This window comes from Sorex araneus, chromosome 4 (genome assembly GCF_027595985.1).
Source record: "Sorex araneus isolate mSorAra2 chromosome 4, mSorAra2.pri, whole genome shotgun sequence".
Classification (NCBI taxonomy): domain Eukaryota; kingdom Metazoa; phylum Chordata; class Mammalia; order Eulipotyphla; family Soricidae; genus Sorex; species Sorex araneus.
In genome coordinates, this window is record NC_073305.1 from 133,367,893 (window position 1) to 133,395,673 (window position 27,781).

At 41.0% G+C, this 27,781-nt stretch overlaps 1 protein-coding gene across 2 annotated transcripts in view; it reads right to left on the bottom strand.

Moving 5' to 3' along the window:
• PDSS2 (decaprenyl diphosphate synthase subunit 2) overlaps positions 1-27,781 on the bottom strand; it is a 304,415-nt gene that overhangs the window by 94,895 nt on the left and 181,739 nt on the right. For both annotated transcript variants that reach the window (XM_055135730.1, XM_004605703.2), the window contains exon 3: positions 19,227-19,425. In XM_055135730.1, coding sequence (XP_054991705.1) covers positions 19,227-19,425 — 199 coding nt within the window. The remainder of the gene's footprint in view (positions 1-19,226; positions 19,426-27,781) is intronic.

A 27,781-nucleotide genomic window follows, 5' to 3' on the forward strand; every position in this document is an offset into this window, starting at 1 on the left:
CAGTTTATTATGTCATTCAACTGAAAGAATATTCTTGGTTAGAACACTAATAAGTATTAGTTTTCAAAAAGTTTGAAGTGTAACTAAGAAACTATATTTTATATCATAACAGTCTCTCTCTATATATGTATATATAGTTTCACAAGAACTTCATTATCCCTTTATTTCCTATTGTATTCCACCAAAAAATATTGTAAGTTATTTGGTAAACTAATTTCACCACCACCAACATATAGAATGTGATCTGGTGTGAAACATGGTCTTGCATCACACTGATTGATTATGGGGTCATACAATCATGATAATTGCAAAGTCCCCCAGTTTTTGACATGCAGTGTAAATTTGTTATTCTGAATTGTATTTTTACAGGTGCTAAGTTGCCACTTTATATCCAAACAGGTAATTAGGTGAATGTAAACAAAAGCAGGAGGCAAAGTGAAACAGAAGCCACCTTGGGTCTCCCTGGGGTATATGCTCTTAGGGTGCATTTCAATTTCTTCCATGATGTTGACTCAGCTTTGCTGCCACTAGTTTCATGAAAAAAACCCTATTTAGATCAGTGTATCCCAACTGGGGCATACTGCCTTGCTTGTGCGTCCTCAGGATAGCCAGGGGGGCCATAGGTGACCATTGTATAAATGTGGGGGTGGCATAGTGTGTGACTAAGGACCAATCTGGAGGACAGAGCAGACATAGGAAGGGATCAAGTACAGAAGGGAGCCATGGTTGGGAAAAGGTTGGAAAAAACTGCTTAGAGGATATTTAACCCAATAGTTAATTTCCTCCTCCCCCCCAGAGATTCACTCATGTATCTTATGAATTATAGGGATACTGTATCTTTTGGGCAACTTAGTTCAATAAGTTTCTCTTTAAATTGAGCCTCACTAAAAAGCAGATGTTTGCAATTTAGACATCCCCAGGTTTGCATTTCAAAGGCAGGCACAGAAATAAAAGCATGACTCACATGCATTAAAATCCATGCATCCTGTCCTGAAACTGCAATTGTATTTCTTCCAAATACCTTCACAGCTCTTCAAAATCCAATTCTATAAAATTCTAAAAATAACTGGTCCTACTGGTGCTACATTTTACAAAGCTAGGTAATCATTTGAATCTTTTAATTCTCTATCTTTAAAAATCCAGGTAGTGGAAACTTGAGACTGGCTGTACTCTACTGCGGAATCACATGATAGATACCTTTGGGCTGGAAATTTGGAATCTTTAAAGGAATACAGCTGGCTTTAAAACTGGTATCCCCAATGCTTAGCATAATACATACATCCACTTAAAAAATTAAAAAAATTTTTTTCTTTAAGCAGCATGTCTTACAATACTGTTAAAGGTAGGTCCCCCCCCCCCCCCCATAAATACTGCCAGCGTCAGACCCTCCACCATTGTCCCAGGGTCGCCAGCATCTTATTTCTGCCTCCACCTCTATTTCCTACTGTGGTAAGCTTCCTACTGCAGACCAGCTCTCATTTTCTGTTGCCTTCCAGCACTTACCATTTTCCTACTTTGTTTCTTTATATCCCCCATATGAGACAGATTATTCTGTCTGTTCCCCTCCTTCTAACAACACCCAATGTGATGCTTTCCAGATCCATTTGTGTAGCGACAAATTGTACGATTTCATCTTTTCTTATAACTGAGTGGTATTTCATTGTGTATATGTACCATAAAACTGGTATTTCTTTTTTCCTTTTCTTTTTGGTTTTCAGACCACAATGACGCTCAGGTGTTACTTCTGGCTCTGCAGTCAGAAATCACTTCTGGCAGTGCTCAGCAGACCATATGAGATTTTGGGGATTGAACCCAGATCAGCTGTGTTCAAGGCAAGCACCTTACCTGCTGTATTGTTTCTCTGGTCCCTATACCATAGTTATCCGGTCATTTGTACTTGGACACATGGGTTATTTCCTGACGTTAGCTATTATGAACAAGGCTGCAATGAACATATAGAGTGCAGATGCCTTTTATTAATAATTTTCGGATCCCGCCAGAATCTGTGCGATCCCTGGGCACAGAATCAGGAGTTAAGCCCTGAGCACCAGTGTGGCCCCTAAACAAAAACAAAACAAACAAAAAAGTGAGTTCTCTAGTTTGGAGTGTTGCTTTAGGTTGCTGAATACGTAGCAAATCTTCAGACTTCTGACATTAACAGAAACTCTAGGACCTGGAGATAGCTTAGGGTCAGGGGCACATCTTTGCATACATTCCTCCCTGGCACACAAGCCCCCTCCCCAAGCACCATAGAGTGTAGCCCTGAAAACCCATCTTTGGGGCAACCCTGATGTCCCTGTCACCTCTGGGCCCAAGGAAGACAGAATCGCTGGGCAAAACACTGAAATTTCAGGACTGTTGGCCAAGTACTGCTGGTCCGTAGTTGCCCAGCACTGTAGCACTGTCATCCCTGTTGTTCATCAATTTGCTCGAGCGGGCACCAGTAACGTCTCCTTTGTGAGACTTGTTACTGTCTTTGGCATATCAAATACACCATGGGTAGCTTGCCAGGCTCTGCCATTTGGAAAGGATACTCTCAGTAGCTTGCTGGGCTCTCCAAGAGAGACGGAGGAGTCGAGCCCGGGTTGGCTGTGTGCAAGGCAAACGCTGCTATGCTATTGCTCCAGTCCAGAACACCATAAAACAAAATAAAACAAGTGAACAAACAAAAATCCAAAATGAAGAACAAACCAAAAAGACAAAATAACACAAAACACAAAACTAAACCACCCCAAACCCCAAACCAAAAATAGATTCTGATTTCTCTGTAGCCGTTTTCTTGTTTTCTTTTTTTACAGTGCAAGGGTTTGAGCCCAGGTCTCATGCCTCCAAAGGCATGCAAGCCACCTGGCTCAGGGATCATTCTGGCAGTGCTCAGACTGCCTGGAGTGCTGGGGATTGAACCAGGATGGGCCATGGGCCAGGTGAGCACCTCAGCCCTGTACTACCTCTCTGGCTCCTCTTACAGTGTTTTCCAACTGCCCATGCACAGACGTAAGATAGCTAAAACCCACCCTGTTCCACCTCTGAAATTATGTTTCTTCTTCTTCTTTTTAAAATTTTAATGAATCACCAAAATTGTAATAATTTTAATATAAAAATTATCCAATAAATTATTTATTAATTATTTATAGTAATAATTATAAATCAATTATTTAATAAAATTAATATTGTTTAATAATATTAAAATTATTAAATTTCAATAGTCACCGTGAGATACGGTGATTTGTTACAGACTTACAAATTTTCGTGATTACATTTTAGTCATACAACGTTCGAGTACCCATCCCTCCACCAGTGCCCATTCTCCACCACCAATGGTCCCAGTATCCCTCCCGCCACCCCCACCTCTGAACAGTTTCTTCTTGATTCCTTTGTTTTCCTTCACATTCACAGTTTTCAGATTTTGGTTACATGCTAGAAGGTTTAGTTCCCTTTCTACTCCTCCTCTAGAGTTAGAAGAGGACACTGGAATTAATTTGCCAGGATGCGGAGAAGGAGAAGATGCTGCTTTTATATTTTATTCCCCCTCATGCTCCCCTTCCTGTCACTGTCGTTGGTTGTTGTTGCAAACACTGGGAGTTTGGCGCAGCCCTGGCTGTGGTGCTCACACTGCTTGGCTGCGGTGCTTGCTGGGCGTTGCTCCTTGGGGCGCCTGCATGTTGGAACACAGTGCTCCCCAAGGCTTTATTTATTTATTTCTCCTATGTTTTTATTAAAAGAGTTTTGTAGTCTTTTAAAAAAACTTATTTTTTAATTTTTTTAATGAATCACTGTGAGGTACAATTACAGACTTACAAACTTTCATGCATACATTTCAGTCATACAATGACTGAGTACCCAACCCTCCACCAGTGCCCATTCTCCCCCACCAATGTTCCCAGTATCCCTCTCATTCCCTGCCATCCCCCTCCCTACCCTTCCGCCTCTGTGGCAGCGTATTCCCTTTCGTGCTCTCTCTCTCTCCTTTAGGGTGTTGTGGTCTGTAATGCAAGCATTGAATGGCCATCATGTTCAGTCTATAGTCTACTTTCAGCACGCATCTCCCATCCCGAGCGGGCCCTCCAAACCCCCTTTACTTGGTGGTCCCTTCTCTATCTGAGCTGTCTTTCCCCCCAGCATGTGAGGCCGGCTTCCAAACCGTGGAGTACTCCTCCTGGTACTTATCTCCACTATTCTTAGTCTCCCATTCTGTAACTTTATTTTCCACAGATGAGTGCAATCTTCCTATGTCTGCTTGGACTCCTTTAGTGGTGGTGCTTGTACACACACTAGCTGGGGCCCCTAATCTCAATTGAGGTACCCAGGTTATGGCTGTGGTGCTCATACCGACCTCATGCGGTTTTTTTAATCGCAACGCACATGGTGGATGCAGGTGTGTGTGTGGTGGGGGTGGCACACCCATTTTAGGAGTGTGGTTAGAAAATGCTTTTGGTGCTGGGGATTGTAGACAGCAAAGCCAGACTGGTGCAATGTGAAATGATGGGAATTTCAGGCTTGCAAGGCAGCTGCTTTAAGCCACTGCACTGTTCTTCCAGACCTAGGCTGCCTTCACTTCAGAGACGAGAAAAAGAAGAAAATAAATTTATTTTTATTACTTATATCTAGGGGCTGGAGCGATAGCACAGCGGTTGGGCGTTCGCCTTTCACGAGGCCGACCCGTGTTCGATTCCTCTGCCCCTCTTGGAGAGCCTGGCAAGCTACCGAGAGTATGGAGCCCGCACGGCAGAGCTTGGCAAGCTACCCTTGCGTATTGGATATGCCAAAAACAGTAACAATAAGTCTCTCAATGAGAGACGTTACTGGTGCCCGCTCGAGCAAATCGATGAGCAACGGGATGACAGTGACAGTGACAGTTATTTCTAGAAAACATTTCATAAAATCCCTTTGATGTCTGTATTAAATATTTATTCCAATTTTTTTTGAGGGAAGGTGCACACCTGGCTGTGCTCAGGGCTGTCTTCTGACGTGCTTGGGTTTACTTCTGGCAGTGCTCGAGGGAATTTCGTGCCAGGAATCAAACCTGGGTCAGTTGCATGCAATACCAGGAGCCTTACCTGCTATACTACATCTCTTTGCCATGGAGTGCTTGGGAGAATTGGAGAGAATGATGGAGGGAAACTGTAATGGTGGTGGGATTGGTGTTGGAATATTGAATTCCTGTAACAAATCACCATGAACAATTTTGTCAACGATGGTGTTTATATTTATGTAAATATAAACACCATCGTTGACAAAATTATTAAAAAAGATTAAAAGGAACAAAAGTAGTAGAGATAAGAACCAGGAGGTCTGCCCCGAAACTGGCCTCACATGCTGGGGGAAAAGGCAGCAGAGACAGAGAAGGGAACACCCAGTAGAGAATGTTGGGAGGACCCACTGGGGTTGAAAGCTGCGTACCAAAAGTAGACTATAGACTGAACATGATGGCCACTCAATACCTCTATTGCAAACTACAACATCCAACAGGAGAGAACAAAAGGGAATGCCCTGACGCAGAGGCAGGGTGGGGTGGTGGGGGTAGGGGTGGGGGTGGTGGGAGGGATACTGGGATCATTGGTGGAGGAGAATGGGCACTGGTGGAGGGATGTAAACTAAATACAAACATGAAAATTCATAAGTTTGTAACTGTACCCCACGGTGATTCACTAATAAAAATAAAAAATTAAATTAAATTAAATTAAATTAAAAAAAGATTAAGGGGAAGACTGGGAAAAATAAATTTAAAAAAAAAGTTTCTTTATTGGTTTGTTACTTTTCTACTTGAATTAAAGATAAGACTCTGGAGCAAAACTATCTGGATTTGGGGCTGGAGTGATAGCACAGAGGGTAGGGCGTTTGTTTGCCTTGCACACAGCTGACCCGGGTTCAATTCCAAGCATCCTATATGGTCCCCTGAGCACCGCCAGGAGTAATTCCTGAGTGCAGAGCCAGGAGTAAACCCTGTGCATCGCTAGCTGTGACCCCCCCCCCCAAAAAAAAAAAACAACTATCTGGATTTAGTGATCAGCTCTACTGTTTATCAGCAAAGCTAGTGACTTAACCCTTCCTAAGAAGAGATTAAATGGGTTAATACACATAAAGTACTTACAACAGTGCCTATCTACTACAAAACATTCAAAAAGGGAAGTTGTTGGGTCAGAGACATAGCTCAAGTGGTTGAGCACCTGAGACTCTGGGTTCAGTGCCCAGCACTACCATGACCGCATCTCCCCAACACTGCTAAGTATGGTTTACTGGACCATGAGTAGCACCAAGTCTAAGCATTCCTGGTGTGGGCCCTATATGTAAGTAGCACTGTAGCACTGTCATCCTGTTGTTCATCGATTTGTTCGAGCGGGCACTAGTAATGTCTCCATTGTGAGACTTGTTGTTACTGTTTTTGGCATAGTGAATATGCCACGGGTAACTTGCCAGGCTCTGCCATGCGGACGGGATACTCTTGGTAGCTTGCCGGGCTCTCCAAGAGGGACGAAGGAGTCGAACCCGGGTCGGCCGCGTGCAAGGCAAGCGCTCTACCCGCTATGCTATTGCTCCAGTCCCTATATGTAAGTAAACACAATAAATTGTTATGATTATTTTTAAATGTTTGGTGGTGGTCATTTTAATCTATGTGATGTTATATCTGGTCACATTTCTAATCTCATCTATGAAATGCGGGGGTAGCTGAGGCATTAGTCTAGAATCAAAGATCACAACCTGAACTGCTCAATATTAAATGGCTTTTTTTTTTTTTAAGCCAGGATAAAATCTAGGTACAGAATTCTATTTCAGAGTTCTTTTCCTTTCTCTTCGGTAGCTTTATACGTCGTGTCTGAAGAGTGTAAAATAGAGCTACACAACTCAGCAGGCTACGGAAATGTGAGTGAGCTGCAAGAGCACAGCTGAAGCTACTCGTTTATAAAACGGCTCGTCAGATATTCTAAGCAGGGAGAGTCCTTTAGGAACTCAGGTCTGGGTAGAAGGTACTCCAACCATGGTGTTGCCCTGCACTGACCCACTAAAATCCACCTCTGAAACTGAGCCCCATGAATAACAAGGATGTATTGTGCTTTCCAAAAACCTTGTTTTGAAAACTTCCTCACCAGAGCTACAGTTTTCAGAGTTTACACTTTCAGAAATGACCCCAGGGTCAGGCATTTGTCAGTTAATGACCTGACGGGCTAATGGCCTTCAGCTTCGCCTTGGGCACACTAGTCCTCTAGTGGGTCATTAGTTGCCAGAAAATGGCTCTTCCCCAATCACTATTGCTAAATAAATATAATTTGCTCCTGGGTTAAAGCCCAGTACGTCAAGTTTGGCTTAGACTAAATATTTTTGTTGTTGGCACTGTTCTTGAGATTTACCATTCCAAGGATTTAAGAAAATAATAGAAATGTTAAAACCAAAATTACGTCAATACAACTAAGCTACAAAGTGGCTACTAATAAAAATAGTCATGTGGATCTTTTTGACTATTCTCAGATCTTCTTATTGTTTATGGTGTTCCCAGTAAATATTGCTCTCACAAAGCAGGCACCAGATTATAAATTGTTTTTTTTTTTTTGCTTTTTGGGTCATACCCGGCAATGCACAGGGGTTACTCCTGGCTCTGCACTCAGGAATTACTCCTGGCGGTGCTCAGGGGACCATATGGGATGCTAGGAATCGAACCCGGGTTGGCCGCGTGCAAGACAAACACCCTACCTGTTGTGCTATTGCTCCAGCCCCAAGTATTTTGAAATTTCATCTCTATATGCCAACTCTTTGGAGCTCATACTACATCCTCCCAACAGACAAGGTTATAAGTGGTAGTAATGTTTCCAGGGCTGCCCACAAATGCTTAGTTAGCTCCTGACATTATGAATACCATAGACTTGCAATTAAAAACAGAATAGAGAACCACAATCTTATGTAGCCTACAGAATTCAAACAATTAAACAGAATAAGACTAAACAGGAAATATTTTTCAAAATCACCTTTAAAGTAATAGGGAAATTTGGTTTAATGGGATGAAGGTGGAGACAATCTTATGCATACTTGGTCCTTTGTGCTTCCTTTCTCCTCCCTCCTTCCCTCCCTTCCTCCCTCCCTCCCTCCCTCCCTCCCTCCTCCCTCCCTCCCTCCCTCCCTCCTTTCCTTCCTATGCCTTGGAGCTGGAAGGGGGATGGGGGGACCAGGCAGTGCTAGGAATTAAACGTGGCAGACCTGGTTTGAATCCCCAGCACCTCACATGGTCTCTGGAGCCCACCAGGCATGGTCCCTAAGCCCAGAGCCAGGAGTAAGCCCTGAGCACGGCTGGGTGTGGCTCACAAACAAACAAACAAAGAAACAAAGTAAACCAAATTTTACTAGAATGCTTTACACTATCAGGGAAAGTTCATTGGTTTATTTTTCCTCTTGAAAGGAAGAAAGAGAAGGTAAAATAATGGTAGCAGCAACATTTCTGAAATAACACACACAGACAAAGATTGCAAAATCAGAGAATGCAAACTTAGAGGGTGGAGAAGGTTGAAGAGGATGAGCACATACTACAGAGATTGCCTGAGGTAAAATGAACAGATGTGAAGAGGAAGAGAGAGAGAGAGAAAGGGGCAACAGAGACAAGTGACCTGGGGCAGAGAAACTTTGGAGAAGACACCTGAGGAGGGTACAAAGGAAGGAGACAGCTGCTCAAGGCCTCCAAGTTCCTTGAATATAATTGTTAGAAAGGCAAATGCACAATACCCGACAACTTAAGCTAGAAAATAGGTACTTTTTTTTTTTCTCCCCTTCACACTCGGAGAAATGTGAAATATGCTAGTGGAAATGGAGGGGGAATGCTGGCTTAATGAATTGTACTGCTGGAAAATGGAAGAGGGGAATTGACAAAATTGAGGGTGCTGGTGTATGATAAGATTGTCATGATATGCTTCTATCTCTGCTGGCCAATTATGGGGTGGGATTTCTCCAATCTACCGCTTTCAGACAATATCATTTTGTGAAGCACAGCTAGCACAGGCCTATGTTTAAAGGCCATCTCCGAACGTCAGGCATATGGAACAAATGCTTCTCTCAAGTTTCCTGTCATCAGGCTTCTAGTCTGACATAGATGCTCAGAGAAGTGTTTCTCCGAATCAAGATCAGTAATCTAAGAGATTTCATTTCATTCTTTTTTTAGCACCAAAAGGGTAAAGTTCAAAGTTGTAATGGGATAATCAATTTTAGAAGAGTGCAATGTGTGTGTGTGTGTGTGTGTGTGTGTGTGTGTGTGTGTGTGTGCGTGCGTGTGCACGCGCACATGTGTATGGCTTTTTTGGCCACACCAGGCAATACTCAGGAATTACTTCTGGTGGTGCTTGGGAGACCATATAGGATGCTGGGCATCGAACCCGGGTTGGCCACATTCAAGGCAAACGCCATACCTACTGTACTATTGCTCTGGCCCCAAGAGTATAATATTTTATCTCTTTATATTTCGAGCATACTTCTAAACAATGAGCATTTATCACGTTTACATTAAAGATGAAGAAAACAAGCTCAGAAAAAAAAAGTGTTTGTTTGATACTAGCAAATATTAACATGATAAGAGACAATGGACAAATGAGCTTGTTTTGGGATTCTGCAATAATAATTTTTTTTGGTGGGCTGGTGGGGGTGGGGGAGCTAACTTGGTGGTGCTCAGAGCTGACTCCTGGTTCTGTGCTCAGGGATTGTTCCTGGAGGGGCTCAGGGGACCACAAAGGGGGCACCAGGGATCAAATCCTGGTTGGACAAGGTAAACCCACTGTGCAATTTCTCTGACCCCCTGTAAAGGTAACTTTATGATAGCATTTGGTTTCTTTATTTAACTGATATGGGGGTCATTTCTTTTATTGTTGCAATAGATGACACCCATTTACTCTCCAAACACATACTCTCATTGTGAAAGTCTACACCCGAGCAGGTTTATGTAGAAAAGAACACTAATCTTGGTGTCAAACTAACCAGGCTTAAAGACATTAATTCATTAACTTCTACAAGTAAAACAGGGCTGACAAGACTATAAACACGAGTTAGCATGGTGCCTGTGTTAAATGAGTCTGATGAAGAAAAACCTAAGTTTCATATGACATAGCCTTGTTTTGAGATTTCAGTTTCAACATGAATTTGAAAGTGAAATTAATATGAGATAAAACACATATCAAATAAACAAAAGCATCTTTTTTAAATTAAGACATATAGATGGTATAAAGAGAGATTTATATGCATAAATTAAGCATATTTATACAAACAAAATTCTTCCTTGTAAACAACTTATTTATGCCTTTAGGAAAACAAAGTTAACATAAGGAAATACATCAGCTATGTAAGGAGTACATCTGTGCCACTGGTTATTTAGCACAATAAATCACTAATGCTTAATAGAACAGCCCCCAAGAGTGACATCGTGACAATGTTCTGGGGTATTTAGGCAAGACTGACTTGCAGTATCCCATCTGATATATAGTGATTGGTGTATCAAATGAAAATGACTACCAAGACAAAAAATAATATGGTGAATCCAATTCTTTAAATACTAGGGTTATCACTGTACATGTAAAATGAAAGGCTTTTTAAAAGAGATGACAAGTCGCAATCCACTTAGTCTTATTTCCACTGTGACTCAATCCTAAAATACTAGTCCAGTGTACAAACAAAAATAGGGTGCAGGGAAAACCTGTAATAATCAGCCTGATTTCATTTCCTGAACTCCCAAATTATTTAGCATGCCTCATTTGTGGCTGATGCTCAAACATCAAAATTTTAGATTCTGGCACCACTCCGTTCATTCAGCACTCTGTGAAGTTTTCCACATGAACACAATCCAGAACAGCTCATCTCAGCGGAGTCAGGGCTTAAGTAAGGCATTTCCAGGTCAGAGCAGAACCTTTCGATGGTCAAGGATGAAAACAGAAAGTCGCCCTTAGGTTTCATAACTGAAAATGAATGAAAACCCAAACATAAAATTTTAAACTCACTCTTGAATCCAGAACCTTGTTAATTCACACTTACATGGCTATAGCTATAATTGTAAGAAGACAGTTACCCAGAAGATTAATGTACCAATTTCCATACTTAGAGATATTTAAAAATCTAAGTGTTACCTAAGGCAATTACCACGAAGACCCCCTAATATCTTTAGGGAACTGCCAAAGGGAGAATAATTGACTGCTAATTTTACCCCCCGGCAATTATAAACTGGCTCGGAATCTCAGATGACTAGAGAACCTTTTACCTAATGATGGGCCTCAGGAGAAGTATTGAGATAAATACATAACATGGAAATGCAGACAGGAATTCAGTAGCACAAGAAAATGGGAAAGCTGTACAATGAATAAATCATAAGAAAGTAAAGTTGTTGAAAATATGCTAATCTTTAATTACTGAGTAAAATACCCAGCCTCCAAGACAAAGCCAGCGTCACACTGAGAAAACAGACAGGCGATATACAAAAGTTCTGCTTCCTCATCGGTGGTCTCTATCTTGATTTTTCTGTCTTTATTTTAAAGTGAAGCAAGATAGTTTTTATTTAAACACTTAGAAAGATGTGAGGGTAGAGAAAGAGAGCAAGTGCATGTTCAAGAGAGAACCTGGGCTTCTCCAGAGTGAGAAAAGCAAACAGAAATATAAGCAAGTGAGATACGTGTTCAAGAAAGAATATGGGCTTGAAGAACAAAGCCTATTCCCCGCTGTCTTGTAAGAGGGAATAAGCATCATAAAATAGAAATCCTATTCTAACAAGACCTTAATAATATGTAGAGAACTTGAGAAAACATAATACTGATCCAAAGAAATCTTTATGGCCACTTGCCTTCCCTCAAATTCATTCATTGTTAGTATTATACTTAGCATTTCTGGGAACTCATTTAGTGTAATCACTGGTGACTGATGCTCAAAATCTTTCAATACGAAAGTGAATTTCCTTAAAAAAACTCTAATTGGATTACTGTCAAATAATCCATCAGTTACTTACCCCTTACAATCCTTGGTTTAAAACACTGTTCTCATGATTTGGAAATCCCTTATTATGATTAAAAGAGGAGGGGCTGGAAAGATAGTACAGCGTGTAAGATACATGCATTGGATGCAGCCAGTCTGGATTCAATTCCTGGCACCTCAAACGTGCCAGTCCTACATACACACACACACAGACATAGACACACACAGACACACACAGACAGGAGTGATCCCTAAGCACAGAGAGAGAAATAAGCCTTGAAAATAGCTGGATAGGGGTGGCCCCCAAACAAAATCATATAGTGGCCCCCCCAACATAAAAAAAAAACAACAGAGAAATGCTAAAACCTAGGAGGTTTGATCTAGGAAGTAATTGTGGAGCCCTGAGGGTGATGCCCAAGGGCTCTCACAAAGGAGAAACAGCTTTTGAAATCAAACTTGTAGAGACCTCTTGCCCCTCTTTGAGGAACAAAAGATCCCTTTTGGATTAATAAAAGAATTACACAGAATAAATGTTTTGATTCAATACCCAACTATCAAATTTAAAACAAAACAAAACAAAGCATGGGAGTGATGGAGAGACAGGACAGGGCTTGAGGGGTCTGGCTGGCATGCAACTGACCCCAGTTCCATCCCTGGCACAGCAATATGCCCTGCTCCGTCCTGCACTGCCAGAAGGGACCCCTGAGTACATCCAGGTATGACCGAAAATTCTACCCCCAACCACAAGAACACCATACCCTAACAACAACAACAACAACAACAACAACAACAACAACAACAACATCAACATCTTATCACCAAAGGCTAATAAAATACAAATCTAAAGGTCTAAATCTTTGAAGAGACAATTGAGGCATACTGAAGGGGAAGGGCACCTATTTTGAGAAGATTCAGGTTGGACTATTTGATCGGATGGATATAGTAAGGGTGTGGGGAGATGGGTGGGCTGGGGCAGTAAATCAAGTATTGCTACTGAAATCCAGTGCTTAATAGAGCAGATGGTGGAGGTCTTAGACTCTGGAACATTTTACAGTGAAGCTTCTGAATGCAAAACACCAAGAGTGGATTTCACACACTGTGAATCTGATTTGATTTTTATGGGAGTAAAGCCTCCATTTTTTTTTTCCCTTCTGAACTTGAACCACACTCAAAGAAAGAATTTGCGAATGCTACAGACTAGTCAAGAAAATAGGAACACATAAATACCATTCACATAAAGTGGCTAGAGCATATAAAAACTTGTTTGCAACATTATAGCATTATTTTATTTGTACTTGAAACCCCAAGTTAACCCTCCATCACTTTAGCTAAAGGTAGTTAAAACTGATGATTAGAGTAAACGTGATGATTAGAGTAAGGACTGCTAAAGGTCATAAGCCCTGGTTTCTTTTTTTAGGAATAGTGACGAGAAGAACCTGGCTGAGGGCTAGTTACTGGAATGGTGGTTACTATGTTAGAACCACTTTTCTCTCAGATATGTGACCACTAATTCCCGAGTGGCCAGTGAGTGACCAGAGTTACTCATGCAGCTCATGGCACACAAAAGTGGTGCACAACAGAGTTGCACTTTTTGGTGCTTCCTCATCCATCAGGGCTCAGAGTTCATTCCAGGCAACAGTAGGTGCAGTACAGAGGGAAGGGGCTGTACTAGCACGTTCCTTGCATCCCTCTGACACACGAATTCCAGTAATGAAGAGTGAGAACCATCAAAGCAGACTGAGCCTGGAGTACTATCACGTGTGGCCCAAAAATTACAAAAAAAAAAATTTTTTTTTAATCTTAAAAAAAGAATAAAAAATTTAAAAGGTGGTACTTAAAAACAAAATGACCAGTGATAGTCTCCAGAGTTACATTTTATAACCAATTAACTTGAAATGACTGATACTTTCAACTGATTTTTACCGATACTTCATAATAGTTTTCATTTAGAAAATGCTTTCTGTAAATGTTCCCAGTTACCTGCTAAGCCCAGAGCAGATTTGCTAAATGGAAGATATATATTCAATTCTAACCTTTTTATGATACTGACTAGTCCTGGTCCAAGTAGATTCAAGGAACTACGACTTTGTTCTTTTCAGAGTATGTTCCTTTGACCAATTTTTATAGAACAAAATGTATCAAATAAATTGCTTTATTATTCCTTTGAATATTTTGCCAGAATTAGATGCTGCAAAAATCTAGGTCTTCTCCATTTCAATCATATGCATGCTTATGTGTAATTTATTCAAAATGGTGCACCGCCAAAAGATCCTTCCTGTCAGGTAGGATATGCCAAGTCACAATAACAGAACTGCAAATTTAATCTTGTGTACCATTTGCATTCTTTTTTTTTTTACCATTTGCATCCCTAATATTTATTTTATCTCATTATTTTTGTAATGAAATATCTAGTGAAAGCTTCTGTCCACTAGTTATTCTCTACAAGTTTCACTAGGTTTCCAGTTGTTGAATACAGATTTAAGTTTCCTGGTTGGCCAGGGATGTGGCTCAGAGGCAGACCATCTGCCTTGCATGTATGAAGCCCTGGTTTCAATCATGGGACTATATGATTACCTAGGCACTGCCCAGTATGGCACCAAAACAACAAAACAAAATAAGATTTTCTGGGCTGGAGCGATAGCACAGAGGGCAGGGTGTTTGCCTTGAACATGGCCAACCCAGGTTCGATTCCCAGCATCCCACGTGGCCCCCTCTCTCCCCCCAGCACCACCAGGAGTAATTCCTGAGTGCATGAACCAGGAATAACTCCTGTGTATCGCTGGGTGTGATTCAAAAAGCAAAACAAAAAAAACAAAAACAAAAACAAAAAACAACCCCCAAAAAATCCCCACAAGGTTTTCTATTGACTTCTAACGTGGCACTAAAACTTTGATGACTCATTTATAACAAAGTTCAATACTATTATTGAGTGTAAACATTTCCAAAATCTGGGCTAGTAAGATAGGACAGTGGTAGGGCACTTGCCTAGCATGCAAGCCAACCTGGGTTCAATTTCCCAGCACCCCATATGATCTCCTCAATTCCTGCCAGGACTGATTCTTGAACACAGAGCCAGGCTGAGCACTGCCAGGTATGGCCCAAAGACAAACAAACAAAAAGGGAAAAAGAAAAGTTCCCAAACCTGATTAATGACAGGCAATGAAGAGAGAAGGAACAGGGTGCTACAGTAAAGTACATTTTCACACTCAAGATTAGTTATATCCCCCCAAATCTTGAGTTTAACAGTTCTTACTATACAGACGCTTGCCAATGTTATAACAGTAACTTCTTTTTGTTATTGCTTTGGGGCCACACTCGGTGGTGCTCAGAGCTTTCTATTGCCAGACTCAGGAACCATATAGGATGCCAGGGATTGAACCCGGGTCGGCCACATGCAAGGCAAATGCCTTATGGGCTGTAACAGTAACTTCGAGTTCAATGATTCGAATACTGATGCTGATTTGGATGTGACTAGGAATTAAGGTGTGTCACAACCAAATCCAACTACTGTGAAGGCTTCCTAAAGGAGTAAGAACCTTTTTATATTAACAACTTGTGATTCTCCCAAATTATACCAGTATTATCAAAATGTTCATTGTTGAACTTATTCTCTTAGGGACTGGGATATGAGGGGAAGGCCTCCCAGAGGTGTTCAGAGTCCTGGGGGTCGCCACATGGCGAAGCTCAATAGGGCAGTGTAGATTGTCATAGGTGTGTAACCTGGTGATGTAGTTCTATTTGGGCTCTGAGCTGCTTGGGGCGATGAGTGGGTTCACTCAACAGTGTTTCGGGTGCCAGGCAGTGTCAGAGGTAGAATTCTGGACACTTGTCTTCCAGGCATGCACTCCAGTCGTCTGCCTCAATGGTGAACTTCCAAATTGATTTTTTTGTTTCATTTTTTGGCTACACCTGGCTCTGCACTCATGAGTTACTCCTGGCAGGGTTTGGCAGACCACATGGGGTGCTGGGGAGAGTGAACCCAGGTTAGCCACATGCAAAGCAAGTGTCTTTCTCACTGTACTACCTCTCCAGTCCCTCAAATTGAATTTTTAATATTATTCACAAGGCCGCTGCATCTGATGGCTTTACTTCTAAAAGTGTCATAAAACAGAAAAGATTAAGCACTTTTATAATTAACTGAAGAGGTTAAAGTATTAGAAGATACTCAACCAAAAGTGGTATTATTTAAATGTTTGCAAAATAATTTTTCTCTACAGAGAGCTAACAAACATGAAAGTAATTGCTTCCCTCTTCCTTTGTGCACAAGGAAACTTGTAGTCAAAACTGGGTAAAATGAAATCAGAACAGTTAGGCTTTTTAGAGTGGTATGTATATATACCTTCTGCAGCCGCCTATGTTAAATCATCATCTCAGGCAGTCCCCTTAAAGTAACCTCTAAATTTGGAAGTAGATCCTGACACTTATCTTTTTAAAGCAGATTTGGCTCTTGTTTTTATGGGCTCAGGGATACCAATATGGCCTCTGGAGTGGATAATAAATGTCATCCAACATTTTGCGTACGTCACACATTCTTCATCAACTTTCCCAAGACAAAAAAATTCAGTAACTTAAAATAAATGAAAAATCCTTTTAAAACCTGTGACTGCTGTAAGATTTACTGCAAAAGCAAGGTATATTCAATAATAACCTAAAGGATCACATCATACAAGCAAATATTCTATTCACTCTACAGAGAGTCAGTGAGCCTTGGTTTTCCACACTTATTTCAGAGACCCTGAACCTGTCACTTCATTTCCGATTGAACTTCTGGTCTGGTATCTAATGGCTTAATGACTCTTGAAGGCTCTGCAGGGCATATAGTACACCTGGGTGATATTCCAAGAGGCCTGCTGGCCAGCAATAGTAAACACTTCTCCCAGGGTTTAGCTGGTAAACATTTAACTGTCCCTAGACACTCAGGACACTGCTATATCAGCAATGACCTGCATTCTGTCCTTGGCTAGGAGGTGTCTCAAAGGCTTGTGTAAAGAGATGAGTTATTGCTGGTTGTCTTCCAGACTTAATAAAACCTTACCATGGGAACACTTTATTGCACAAGACCAAAATGGAGGTAGAGGATGGAAATAGATATTGGAGATCTATCAAACCCATCCTGGCTTACTCTAACACAATAGTTACTATTCATACTCTCTTAAAAACTGAAAAAAAAATAAGACAAATGTTAAATTATATGGGGCTATGGGATTGTAAATTTACATAGAGACTTTTACTAAAATAGGCGATATGCTTACTTGATCTTCAAGGGAAAAAAACTACCCTTTTCTCCTCCCTCATTCCTAATGATAGCCATGAGATATGATGGCAACTATCTAGGACAAAGCTAATAAATAGGGATGATAAGGCAGTAAGATAAAAGGAGCACAAGGATGACTTGCATACATGAGACCTGACTGGACAGGGGCACTGTTAAATCAACCAATCAAGAAGATGCTTGGGTTCACGACTTTGTAGAATTGCCACCCCAACTTTGAACTGCCCAGTCCTGATGTTTTCACATGAGGGATAAAATTAACTCCAGGACTTTATAGGCAAACATTCTAACTGCTAGGTAAAGAATATATCCAGAACCTTCCTTCTTTTTCTTTTTTTAAATAAATCACCGTGAGATACAGTTACAAAGCTTTCTTGTTTGAGTTTCAGTCATACAATGATCAAACACCCATCCCTCCACCAGTGCACATTTTCCACCACCAATGTCCACATTATACCCCCCCTCCATCCCTCCCCTCCCCCTGCCTCTACTGCAGACAATCTCCCCAAACTCTCTTTTGTATTGCTTGTTATGAATAGCATAAGATGTTGCACGGCTGCAAGAGTGGCCGCACACACTCCTGGAATTCTAAAATTTTAAATAATTAGGTTCTGGAGAAATACCTCCAGCAAGCTGCTCAGTTCCAAGTTTCTTTTGTGTATCTCTGGATCACAGCCCTTAAGGAACTTAAATAGCAGCCAGAGGCAGTTCTTGGGTGTGATCTCCAGAGTCCCATAGGGAAGAGGAGATAAGAAAGACCAGCCCATCCACTATGCCATGAGGCCTGGAGTTTGCCATCACTGAACTCACATACCTGCACTTCTCTTTGGGTTCTGAAAGTTGGCGGCTGCCAGGATTCTTATGGGGCAGGTGGAGGGATGATACCTGCTCCCGTCTGAGGTACCCCATTGAAATTGGCTTGGCTTAAAGTCCCAAGGCATCTCTGCAGAAAGCTGCTTGGTTCTGAGATTCTTTTGTGTGTACTTTTTCTTTCTTTCTTTCTTTCTTTCTTTCTTTCTTTCTTTCTTTCTTTCTTTCTTTCTTTCTTTCTTTCTTTCTTTCTTCTTTCTTTCTTTCTTTCTTTCTTTCTTTCTTTCTTTCTTTCTTTCTTTCTTTCTTTCTTTCTTTCTTTCTTTCTTTCTTTCTTTCTTTCTTTCTTATTTTGGCTACATTAGGGCTTATCCTGGCTCTGTGCTCAGGGATCACTCCTAGCAAGGCTCGGAGGACCATATGGGATGCCTGGGATCAATCCAGCTTTGGGTGTATGAAAGACAAGCACCTTACCATTTGTATTATCTCTCTAGATCTGATATATCCAGAATTTCTAACAAACAGCTGAACAATATGTATCAAGAAGAATGACGATGTTTAAATAATTTGAAGCACATTTATTTTAGAGAAATCTAGAATAAGTAAAATTTATGTGTAAATATATATACTGCAGAATTAGAAGTAACCTTAATTCTAAAAGACAACCATAAAAACATTGTGTAAAATGTTAATAATATGGGAAAGTGCTGACATCATAACATAAAGTAGGAAAAAGGGGCAAAATTAAAAAAATCCAAAAATTCATGTCAGGGATGTGGTTCAGTAATAAAGCACAATTTTTAGCCTGTGCAAGACTTTGGGTTCAATCTCCAGTGCACAAAATAAAATTTTTAAAAGTCATATAGCTATATCATACATATGTGATATATATACATATATGTATGATATATAAGTACACCAGATACACCACATATATACACCATATACAGGTATTTTCAAGTTCTCACTTATGTTACCAAAATACTTATATAGATGTATGTATAAGTAAGACTGAAAGGAGATACATCCAGTTATTAACTAACAACTCTCTCTAGATCATGAGATTATAGGTAATATTTGTATCTTGTTTTCATTAAATAATTAACATGATTAACAAAGATGTTGAGTCCAGAGTTTCAGGCCTTCTAACAACCATACAATTTTACTGAGCTCTGGTTCTGCCGTCAAACGTGAGCCCTGGAAAAAGCAAACCCCGTCTGGTTACCTTGGTGTTCTGCAGCAGAGCGAGTCCGTTGCAGGCATTTGCTAGAAGAAAGTCTCCACTCAGAATCGCGATTTTATTCCCGAACTGCATGTCTTTCAGGGGTCCGTCAGAAGATTGTAATTCATTTAAATTTACAATCCCGCGATGTACGAGGAGAGCAGTATGGATAAGTTCGGTGATCTCTGCCAGACTTCTTTGACTAAAATAGGAAAAAAAAACAAGGCTTGTCTGATTGGAAAATATACTGTCTGTCTTTTTACTAATGTGAGTTCTCTTTTCAACAATGAAATGTAGCACAGTCTAAGCTAGGCAAGTTTTTAATATCGCCATCTCTCCTGAGTCAGCGGGCTTGAACAGCTCCTAGCACCTTACCTCCTTCACCGAATTCCTCTCTCGGCCACCCACCGCTCGCCGGCACACCCCAAAGGCAAAGTGGCTTCCGCAGCACTGCTTAGGTATTTGCTCTTGATAGGGCTTTCCCACTTCTGTAACTTGAAGATTTTCAAGAATATTTGAGCCTATCTAATACAACTCCAACTTAAGTGGGGACATAAACAGTATCTAATATTAGGTTGAGGGTTTTTATACTTTTGTATATTGTAATCCTAACTTGGAAAGCAGTAAACCTAACAGTGGTGATAAGATCTGGCCTCTTCCTTAGAGGACCTGAACATCTCGCAGAGGAAGAAACTGACGGACAACTGCAGTGGTAAATGGGATAATGAAGACCCTGTAAGATGCTTAGGATAAACTGTGTCAGTTGGGATTTTTTGAAATGTTTGCTTCCTTTCAGATGCTTTTCTATACTTTGTATATTTTCTATCATAATAGATATTATTATTTGTTGGATATTAGCCCTAAGTGTTTTAGGCTTCACCAGCGAATTGCCTCTTTTTCTTCCCCCAGAGAAATTTACAGTGCTCTTACGAGCCTCCCTAGCCCTGAGTTTAACCTTTCCTTTGTATTTTACTTCTCATTGTCATAATTGCCCAATTCAGGGATGGTTACTTATAAGTCAAACTTTCTGATAACTCTGAACTTTATATTTACAGTGGATTACTTGCTTTTCTATTCCCCTATAGTCTTTTCATAGTTTACTATAGAGCAATGTTCTTTGCTTGAACACAGAAAAACCTTTATGCTATGCTCCTAATATTTGGGAGTTGTTGATTGACTCTGAAATATATCTACTTCTGGGTATCCATCATAATTATTTGACTCAGGCTTCAGTTGCTGTAGTTCCTAACACTCCAAAAGGCAGGGGGGTTCCCCACCGAGGGACCTGGATGGACCTGGGATGAACGTCAGAGCTACTCCCGGCATTGAAATAGGACAGTGAAATAGGATCGCATAAAAGCACGGTCTTGATGCAAGCCGTTATGACTTAAGAGACAGGACTTCCCGTGGGGAAGAAAGATCTAAAATGGCCTGGGGATCTAGTCTGGGATTTACAGCAGAAGCCCATCAGCCTTGCCCTGGGAGCCCAGAGAACTAAGTTTTGGAATCTGCATCTTACTGTATTTATCCAAATAACTGCAAGTATTAATAAGAAGTAATCTTAATTGTTTAATGTTTACTAGTAGCAAGGAAAGGAGAAAAGCAATATAGATGTCCTTGAGAGACAAAAATGTTTCCTTGAGTTAATCCCCCCAAGAAAACAGTCTCCGTCAAAATGCCTTACCTCTGTAAATGATTGATCACACCTACGTGCCATCCTATACCTTAACCCCCTTCAGATGTTCTATAAGTATGCTAGCAGCTCTGCGTTACACAGGACATTCTGACCAATAGTCTGTGGTCTCGTCTCTTGATTCGTCTGCTGGAGAGGACTGGGGAGGTGGCGCTTGGCCACCAAATACACTTTGAACTCACAAATATTATAATTTTGTTTGTTTGGGGGTTAAACCCAGCAATGATCAGGGATTATTCCTGGCTCTATACTTGGAGATCACTCCTGGGAGTGCTCACGGGATCATGAGTGGTGCCAGGGATTGAACCTAGGTTGGCTATGTGTAGGCTTCCTATCCACTGCACTATCTCTCTGGCCCCGGTTTTCTTTTTAATGATGATAAAAAAAAAAAAGTCACCAGAGAGATATCAAAAGGCAGACCACTTACTTTGCATGTGGAAGGTTCAGGTTCAATCTCTGATTCCCAGCACATAATGGTCCAACCATGGGAAGGGCCCTTAAGCACTAAGAAGGAACCAGCCATGAAGGATGGCTGGATGTGACCCCAGAACAGACAAAACCACAAATTACTAAAAAAATTAAACCTCAGAGCCAACCTATGACTGTTGTTATCATAAAATCTTTTGCATAAAAGAGTGAACTATTTGACACACTGAAATGACTTGCATGAAAGTATATGGTAACAAAGGTTTAATATCTGTTGGGATCTGTTAAAAGTGAAGTGAGCCTCTTGGTTGCCATGTTTCTGCATAGACCCACTCCACATGAACTCTGGCCACAGCCACTGACATGCTCTGGTTAATAAAATATTTGCAAGCACAATAGAAAGTCAAGCCAGGCCTGAGAAGTGTTTATGTACTGAGGCTTGTCGGATGCAGTCAGATGGATGACCCCAGGCAGAAGAATATTGAGTCAATCCATAGAGGGAACAGAAATGACCATTTTATTTCTGTCACTAAATTTTAGGGCAGTTTGCTATTCGGCAATAGATGCCTGACACAGAAACTAGCATATCTAGGAATGGGCCATTACTACAACTCAAGCTTAAAATATACAACAAAGGCTATGAGTATGAATGGTGGAATGAGAAATAAAGGCAGAAGAAAAGGCAAACTCGCAGTGGAGGCTGGAAAGGTAGTGAGAAAATGGTTATCAGAGGACTGAAAAAGGACAGATCATATAGTAAGATAGTAAGATAAGTGGCAAAAACCATTGCCTGTGGCAACAGGAGACAGAAAATAGATCTAGTGAACGTGTGGCTCTGGGTATCAAGCGATTTCTAGGAAGAATGCTGAATATGTCAACGGGACTCTTTTATCTGCCTCCAATGGCAGCGACAATGAGAACTTAAAGTTCATCATTTGTCTGCATTAGTATTCCTGCCAGTGGCTGAAATTCTGTGAGCTTTTTTTTTTTTTTTTTTTTTTTTTTTTTTTTTTTTTTTTGCTTTTTGGGTCACACCTGGCGATGCACAGGGGTTACTCCTGGCTCTGCACTCAGGAACTACCCCTGGCCGTGCTCAGGGGACCATATGGGATGCTGGGATTTGAACCCGGGTTGGCTGCGTGCAAGGCAAACGCCCTACCCGCTGTGCTATCTCTCCAGCCCCTCTGTGAGCTTTTGATGAATGGAAGCCCCTCTTATTCAAAGAAGCAAAAGTGACGGACTGATAGAAGAAGAATAGCTATGAACTCGTCAGAGAACATAGCGCTCACACAATGATGCTGCCATTTGGTCACCAGCGCTGTGGCTGCCAACCCTGTGGACGTATGTACATGTGCACAGAACGGACTTCTGTGTACCCAGGACACACCGTGGCATGGCACACAGACAGGAAGATGGAATAGGAAAAGCTCAGGTCAGGGGCGTTGAATCAGAGAAGAATTTGAAAGGTGCAGAGCCATATAAGATGATGAATGGGAATCTATTCACTGAGGAGATCCATGGCCCCAGAGGGGAGGAAAAAGCAGCCATCATTTTGCCACGCCAGGCTTCCATGATGGGGGAGGGAAGGTAGATCAGCCAATCTGATGATAACCTTCCTGCCACTTGATACACTTTGTCACATGTCAATTTTTCTTTTTAAGTCTTCTTTTTCTCCTCCAATTTGGTAATACTAGGTATTTCATCTTCACCTCATTTTCATAACAGGATGAAAAAAAATAATGCCCAAACCTTTAGCAAGCTCTAATTTGTTTTATGGGGTCTTTGTTTGCCAATTTGGTGTCACTGAAGTCCATGATCAAAATAATGACTGTGTGAGTGCCACGTGTGAACATAACAATGTGGACATTTCTATACTAGATGAAGGGGTTCTATTTTGTCCATCTGCATTTTTGCATGATCATATTTCTCCAATTATGTATTTCATTGTGTAAAGTGGCCCGTGAAATGTTCTGCTGTGTTTTTTGGAAATGTTTCTCAAAGAAGTCCCTTTTGAAAAACTGTAAAAAACTGTCTTTAAAATTTATTTTTAGTTATTGTTTCCAGAACTAGGGGGAGTTTGATCTTTTGGGGTGTGAATCATTTCTTAATAAAAGGGAAAAACAGATCCAAGGGCAGAGTAGGAGCCACAAAGAACAGGGAAGATTAGGAAGCACAGCTAGGCCTGATCAAAACAGGCCTTATGGGAGGTCCATGTAACTGGGTGTTCAAGGCATGAGTAGAAAATGTGAGTAGAGCAAATGTGACCTGATTTTCCAGAGGTATTGTGTGGGCAACAAAAACCTAGAACCTAGAGCTGGGGAGTTTGGAGCTTATTATATATGCAATGTCAACAAAGGAGCAGAATTATATGTATTTTCCCTCTCTCTCTCCCTCTCTATTTGTATATATGCACATATATAACATACATATACATATATACACATATGTGCGTATATACATATGTATATATATATAACACATATATTATACAATTGCTGTTGTTGATTTTTGTTTATACCTAGTAGTACTCAGGGCTTACTCCTGACTTTGTACCCAGGGTCACTTTGGTGGTACTTAGGGGAACCATATATGGTGCCAGGAGTCATACCAGGGTCAGACTTGTGTAAAGCAAGTCAATTAACCCCTGTGCTATCTCTCAGCTCCTAGACAAATTTTGAGTGATTCAAGAAGAACATTCTGAAGGTGATATATAGAAACATTTGAAAAAGACAGTAGTGAAAGGAGAGAAATCTAAAAGCCTTGGCCCAACAGTCATATTTAAAACATTTAGTTTAGTACAACAACCTTAGATATTAAGAGAAATAAATATAAAACAATAAAAAAAAAAGGGCCCTAGTATAGTGGGCCTTGCATATGGTCAATGCAGTTTCAATTCCCAGCATCCTATATAGTCCCCTGAGCACTGTCAGAAGTAATTCCTGAGTACAGAGCCAGGAGTAAGTCCTGAGCATCACTAGACTGATGCTCATGACCCAAAAGACCATTAAGAACAAAACAAAACAAAACAAAACTGCATGAACATACTAGAAAATAAAATAAAGAAGCCCAGCAACCTGGCATCTATCAAGAAAAAAAATCCTAGTTCTAACTTATTTCCTTTGTCAGAAAAAAGGTAAATAAATATTTGGAAATGTACAACTAACTGCAAAGTGGGAGACTAGGAAAATATGAACAAATAAGTTAAGCAGCTTCTAAGAAAAAAAATAAATGGTTTAGATAATACTGTTATACCGCCCCCCCCCCCCCGTCACTAAACATGAAGGTCATAAAACTACTGAGGAGTTAACAGAAAACACTTTAAAAATGTAGTTATAGTCAAGATATCCTTCCAAAAAGTATCTTAGAGAAAGAAAAAATGGATTTTATTAGTATTCTACCTTTTAGTTTATAAAACATTTTACTATAAAAATACCTATATTGTAACATTTGACAAAAATCATACAATGAAATTATAGGCAAGTATAAAATTGAGAAGGGTTAAGCATTGTATAAAGCTCTCATACAATTCAGCTTATAAAAGAAAGTAATAACCAGGCAACCAAGAAGCTGTTTTGAATTACCTTAAGGAGGAAAATGAGTGATTGTGAGCTTTTAATAAAGACATCTATAATCATAAGACTGCATTTATTAAGTAAACAGCAATTTCTAAATGCCACCTGATCAGAATAACAAAACAAGGACAACAATAAAAGAGAAAACCCATTGGTTCCACAGTACCTACCATCTACAGAGGCTTCATTTGTATTATCTACGTGTGATTATAATTACAGTAGGTCTGGAAAGTTAAATATTTGATCAAGAACATTCTGTTTGGGAGCGGAGGAAAGAGGGCAAGGACTGGAGTGCACACCCAGGCTCCTGAGCACCGCCGAGAGTAGCCCTGGTGGCCGAAGCACTGCTGAGGAAACCTCCCCCGACCCCAGCACATAAAAACAACAACATCTGACTTGCAAAGGACAAAACTAGAACTCAAAGCCATTTTGTCATAGTGGCCAATGATAATTTAAAATGTTTATTTGCCTCATGAATACTAAATGAAAGAGTTAAAAAAGGTCAAAATTACCAACATTGGCGCATGCCCACCCTAAAGGTCTCTAATTTTTCATCCCACATTTTGATCACTAAGGAAGAGAATTTTCTAGAAGAAAGCATATTATGAGAAGACTCGACTCTTTTGTTTATAGTGACTGGGTAAAGTAATCAAGTTGCTTCCAATCATTTGATCAGAATCAAGTCAAGTGACTTAGCTCAATCAGAACCCTCCGGTCTATAATCACATCTCTGGACAAAATATCTTTTGATCACCCAGGCACCAGTTCTTCTCATCAATGAAAAGAGTGCAAAGGAGACATCTTTTCTGTTGCTAAGTTCTAAGAATTGAAGACTTAAAAATATCTTTGCCTAGGGCTAGAACAATAGTCCAGGGGTCAGGGCATTTACCTTGCATATGGCTAACATGAGTTTGATCCTTGGCACCCTAGATGGTCCCTGCTACCCAGCACTGCCAGGAGTGATCCCTGAGCACCAGGTGTGGCCTCCCCCAGACAAACAGACAAACAACCACCTAAATAATCAGTTCTCCAGTCAGAAAGGGCAAGATGTTTGCTTTGCATGTGGTCGACCCTAGTTTGATTCCTGGTACTACATATGGTCCCCTGAGCACCATCTGAGAGGTTACTCCTGAGAAAAGATTCAGGAATAATCTTGGTTGGTCTCATTTCACAGAGGTTTAGATACCAGAGCCTGTATTAGATTCCTGCTATGCCAAGAAAACACTGAGGAGGTAGAGAGATAAGAAGAAAGTTCTTAAGCAGTAAAAAAAAAAAAATCTTTAAAACAAATGTAAAAATCTTTCCAGTGTTAGTAATATAAATTAAAAATACTGCTAGTCTTGCATAAATAAAAATGCCAAATATTTAAAAATAGCTTTACACATAAACATCTCCCAAAAAACTGATTTTTTTTAACTTTTAAAAATTTAAATAAAATGTGTACATATTTAAGATGTGTATCATGTTTGGATAAACATATGCATAGTGAAATGATTACTCTTAACACAGTTTCTTTTTTAAAAAAATAGAAGTGGAGTGGAATATTGATGGGCTCTGTAATGAGTTCCTTCCATACCTGCCAACCTACCTACAAAGAGGTGAGCTGCCTTCATGCTGGTGGTCACAGCTGGGAAAACAGAGAAGGCTGGATCTCAGCATGAAGCCCCCAGAATTATCGCGAGGAACCAGCCAAGCAAAACAAAATCTGTGATACGGTTTCTCTTGATGCAGAGAGTTTGCCGAGTGACAACTAACCCATCTATGGAACGACTTTAATAAAGCGCAACCAAGCCAAGTCACGTGCTGCATTTAGGAACAGTTTTGGAAGCATCATTTTAAATGATGCAAACACAAGCTCGGACACTCTCAACATGTAATTATCCTGCAGATCAACTAAGATGCTCATTAGGAAAAGGAGCTAACGAGTAGGACCTGGTGTCTGGAAAGGGTTTCACCCGTGCTGATTTCTGCCCGAGGAACCGGGGCCAAAAGCCTGGCATGGCAGCCTTATTTAGACCTTGATGTGTACTCTCTGGGGTTTGGGTATCACAAAAGGGGTTAAAAAAGAGTCGAGACTACCCAAACCGCCTAACAAGGCATCTGGGTGCTGCAGCGGTGACCGTCAGGTGGCCCTTGGAGGCAGTGCCCATGTCAATTGGGCTTATCAGCTGGACAGCTGAGCGACACGAAGCAGACGTGCTCTGGGCGGAGGGAGCTGTGTTCCTGACATGAATGCCAATGAGCGCCCTCTGCACTCCGCCACCGAGCGCTGCCATTTTTTTTTTTTTTTTTAACTGCTGCTGCTCCCCGGACATCTGGGAATCCCTAGTGATGAGCACATAAAGCTGCCTCTAACTCAAGTCCCGGCTCATTTCCCCCGGCTGAAGGCAGACATTAATATCCTGAGGAGATCAGACCCGCCTCTCTGACCCCCGCCTCCCCACCGAAGCACAAATGCGGGTGCCACTTCTTCATTTAATAAGCTGTTAATGAAGGAAACCCAAACCATCTCTCGGATGCACAACGGAAAAGGTTATGCAAAGACAGGCGAATCTGCGGCAAAGTTTTCCTAAATATCACCTCTTTGCCCCATAACGAGGATGTTCTGTCACTCATCACTTGTCGTCCCCTCATGGGCGTTCTTTCTGTGGCAGGACAGGGATCTACGTGCTCCGAGGTCTGAACCATCGCCCCATTATGGCAGGTGAAGGAGTGTGGGGGTGGCTGCAAACTGCATGCTTGAGTCTCCTTCCCCTAACCCCCCAATCTCTTTCTTTCTTGGGAGGTTCATCACTTAGCGGCTAGAATCTGACTCCTGCACCAGCAGGCTGGGAGAAATGACAATATGGTGGTCACCCAGAGAAGAC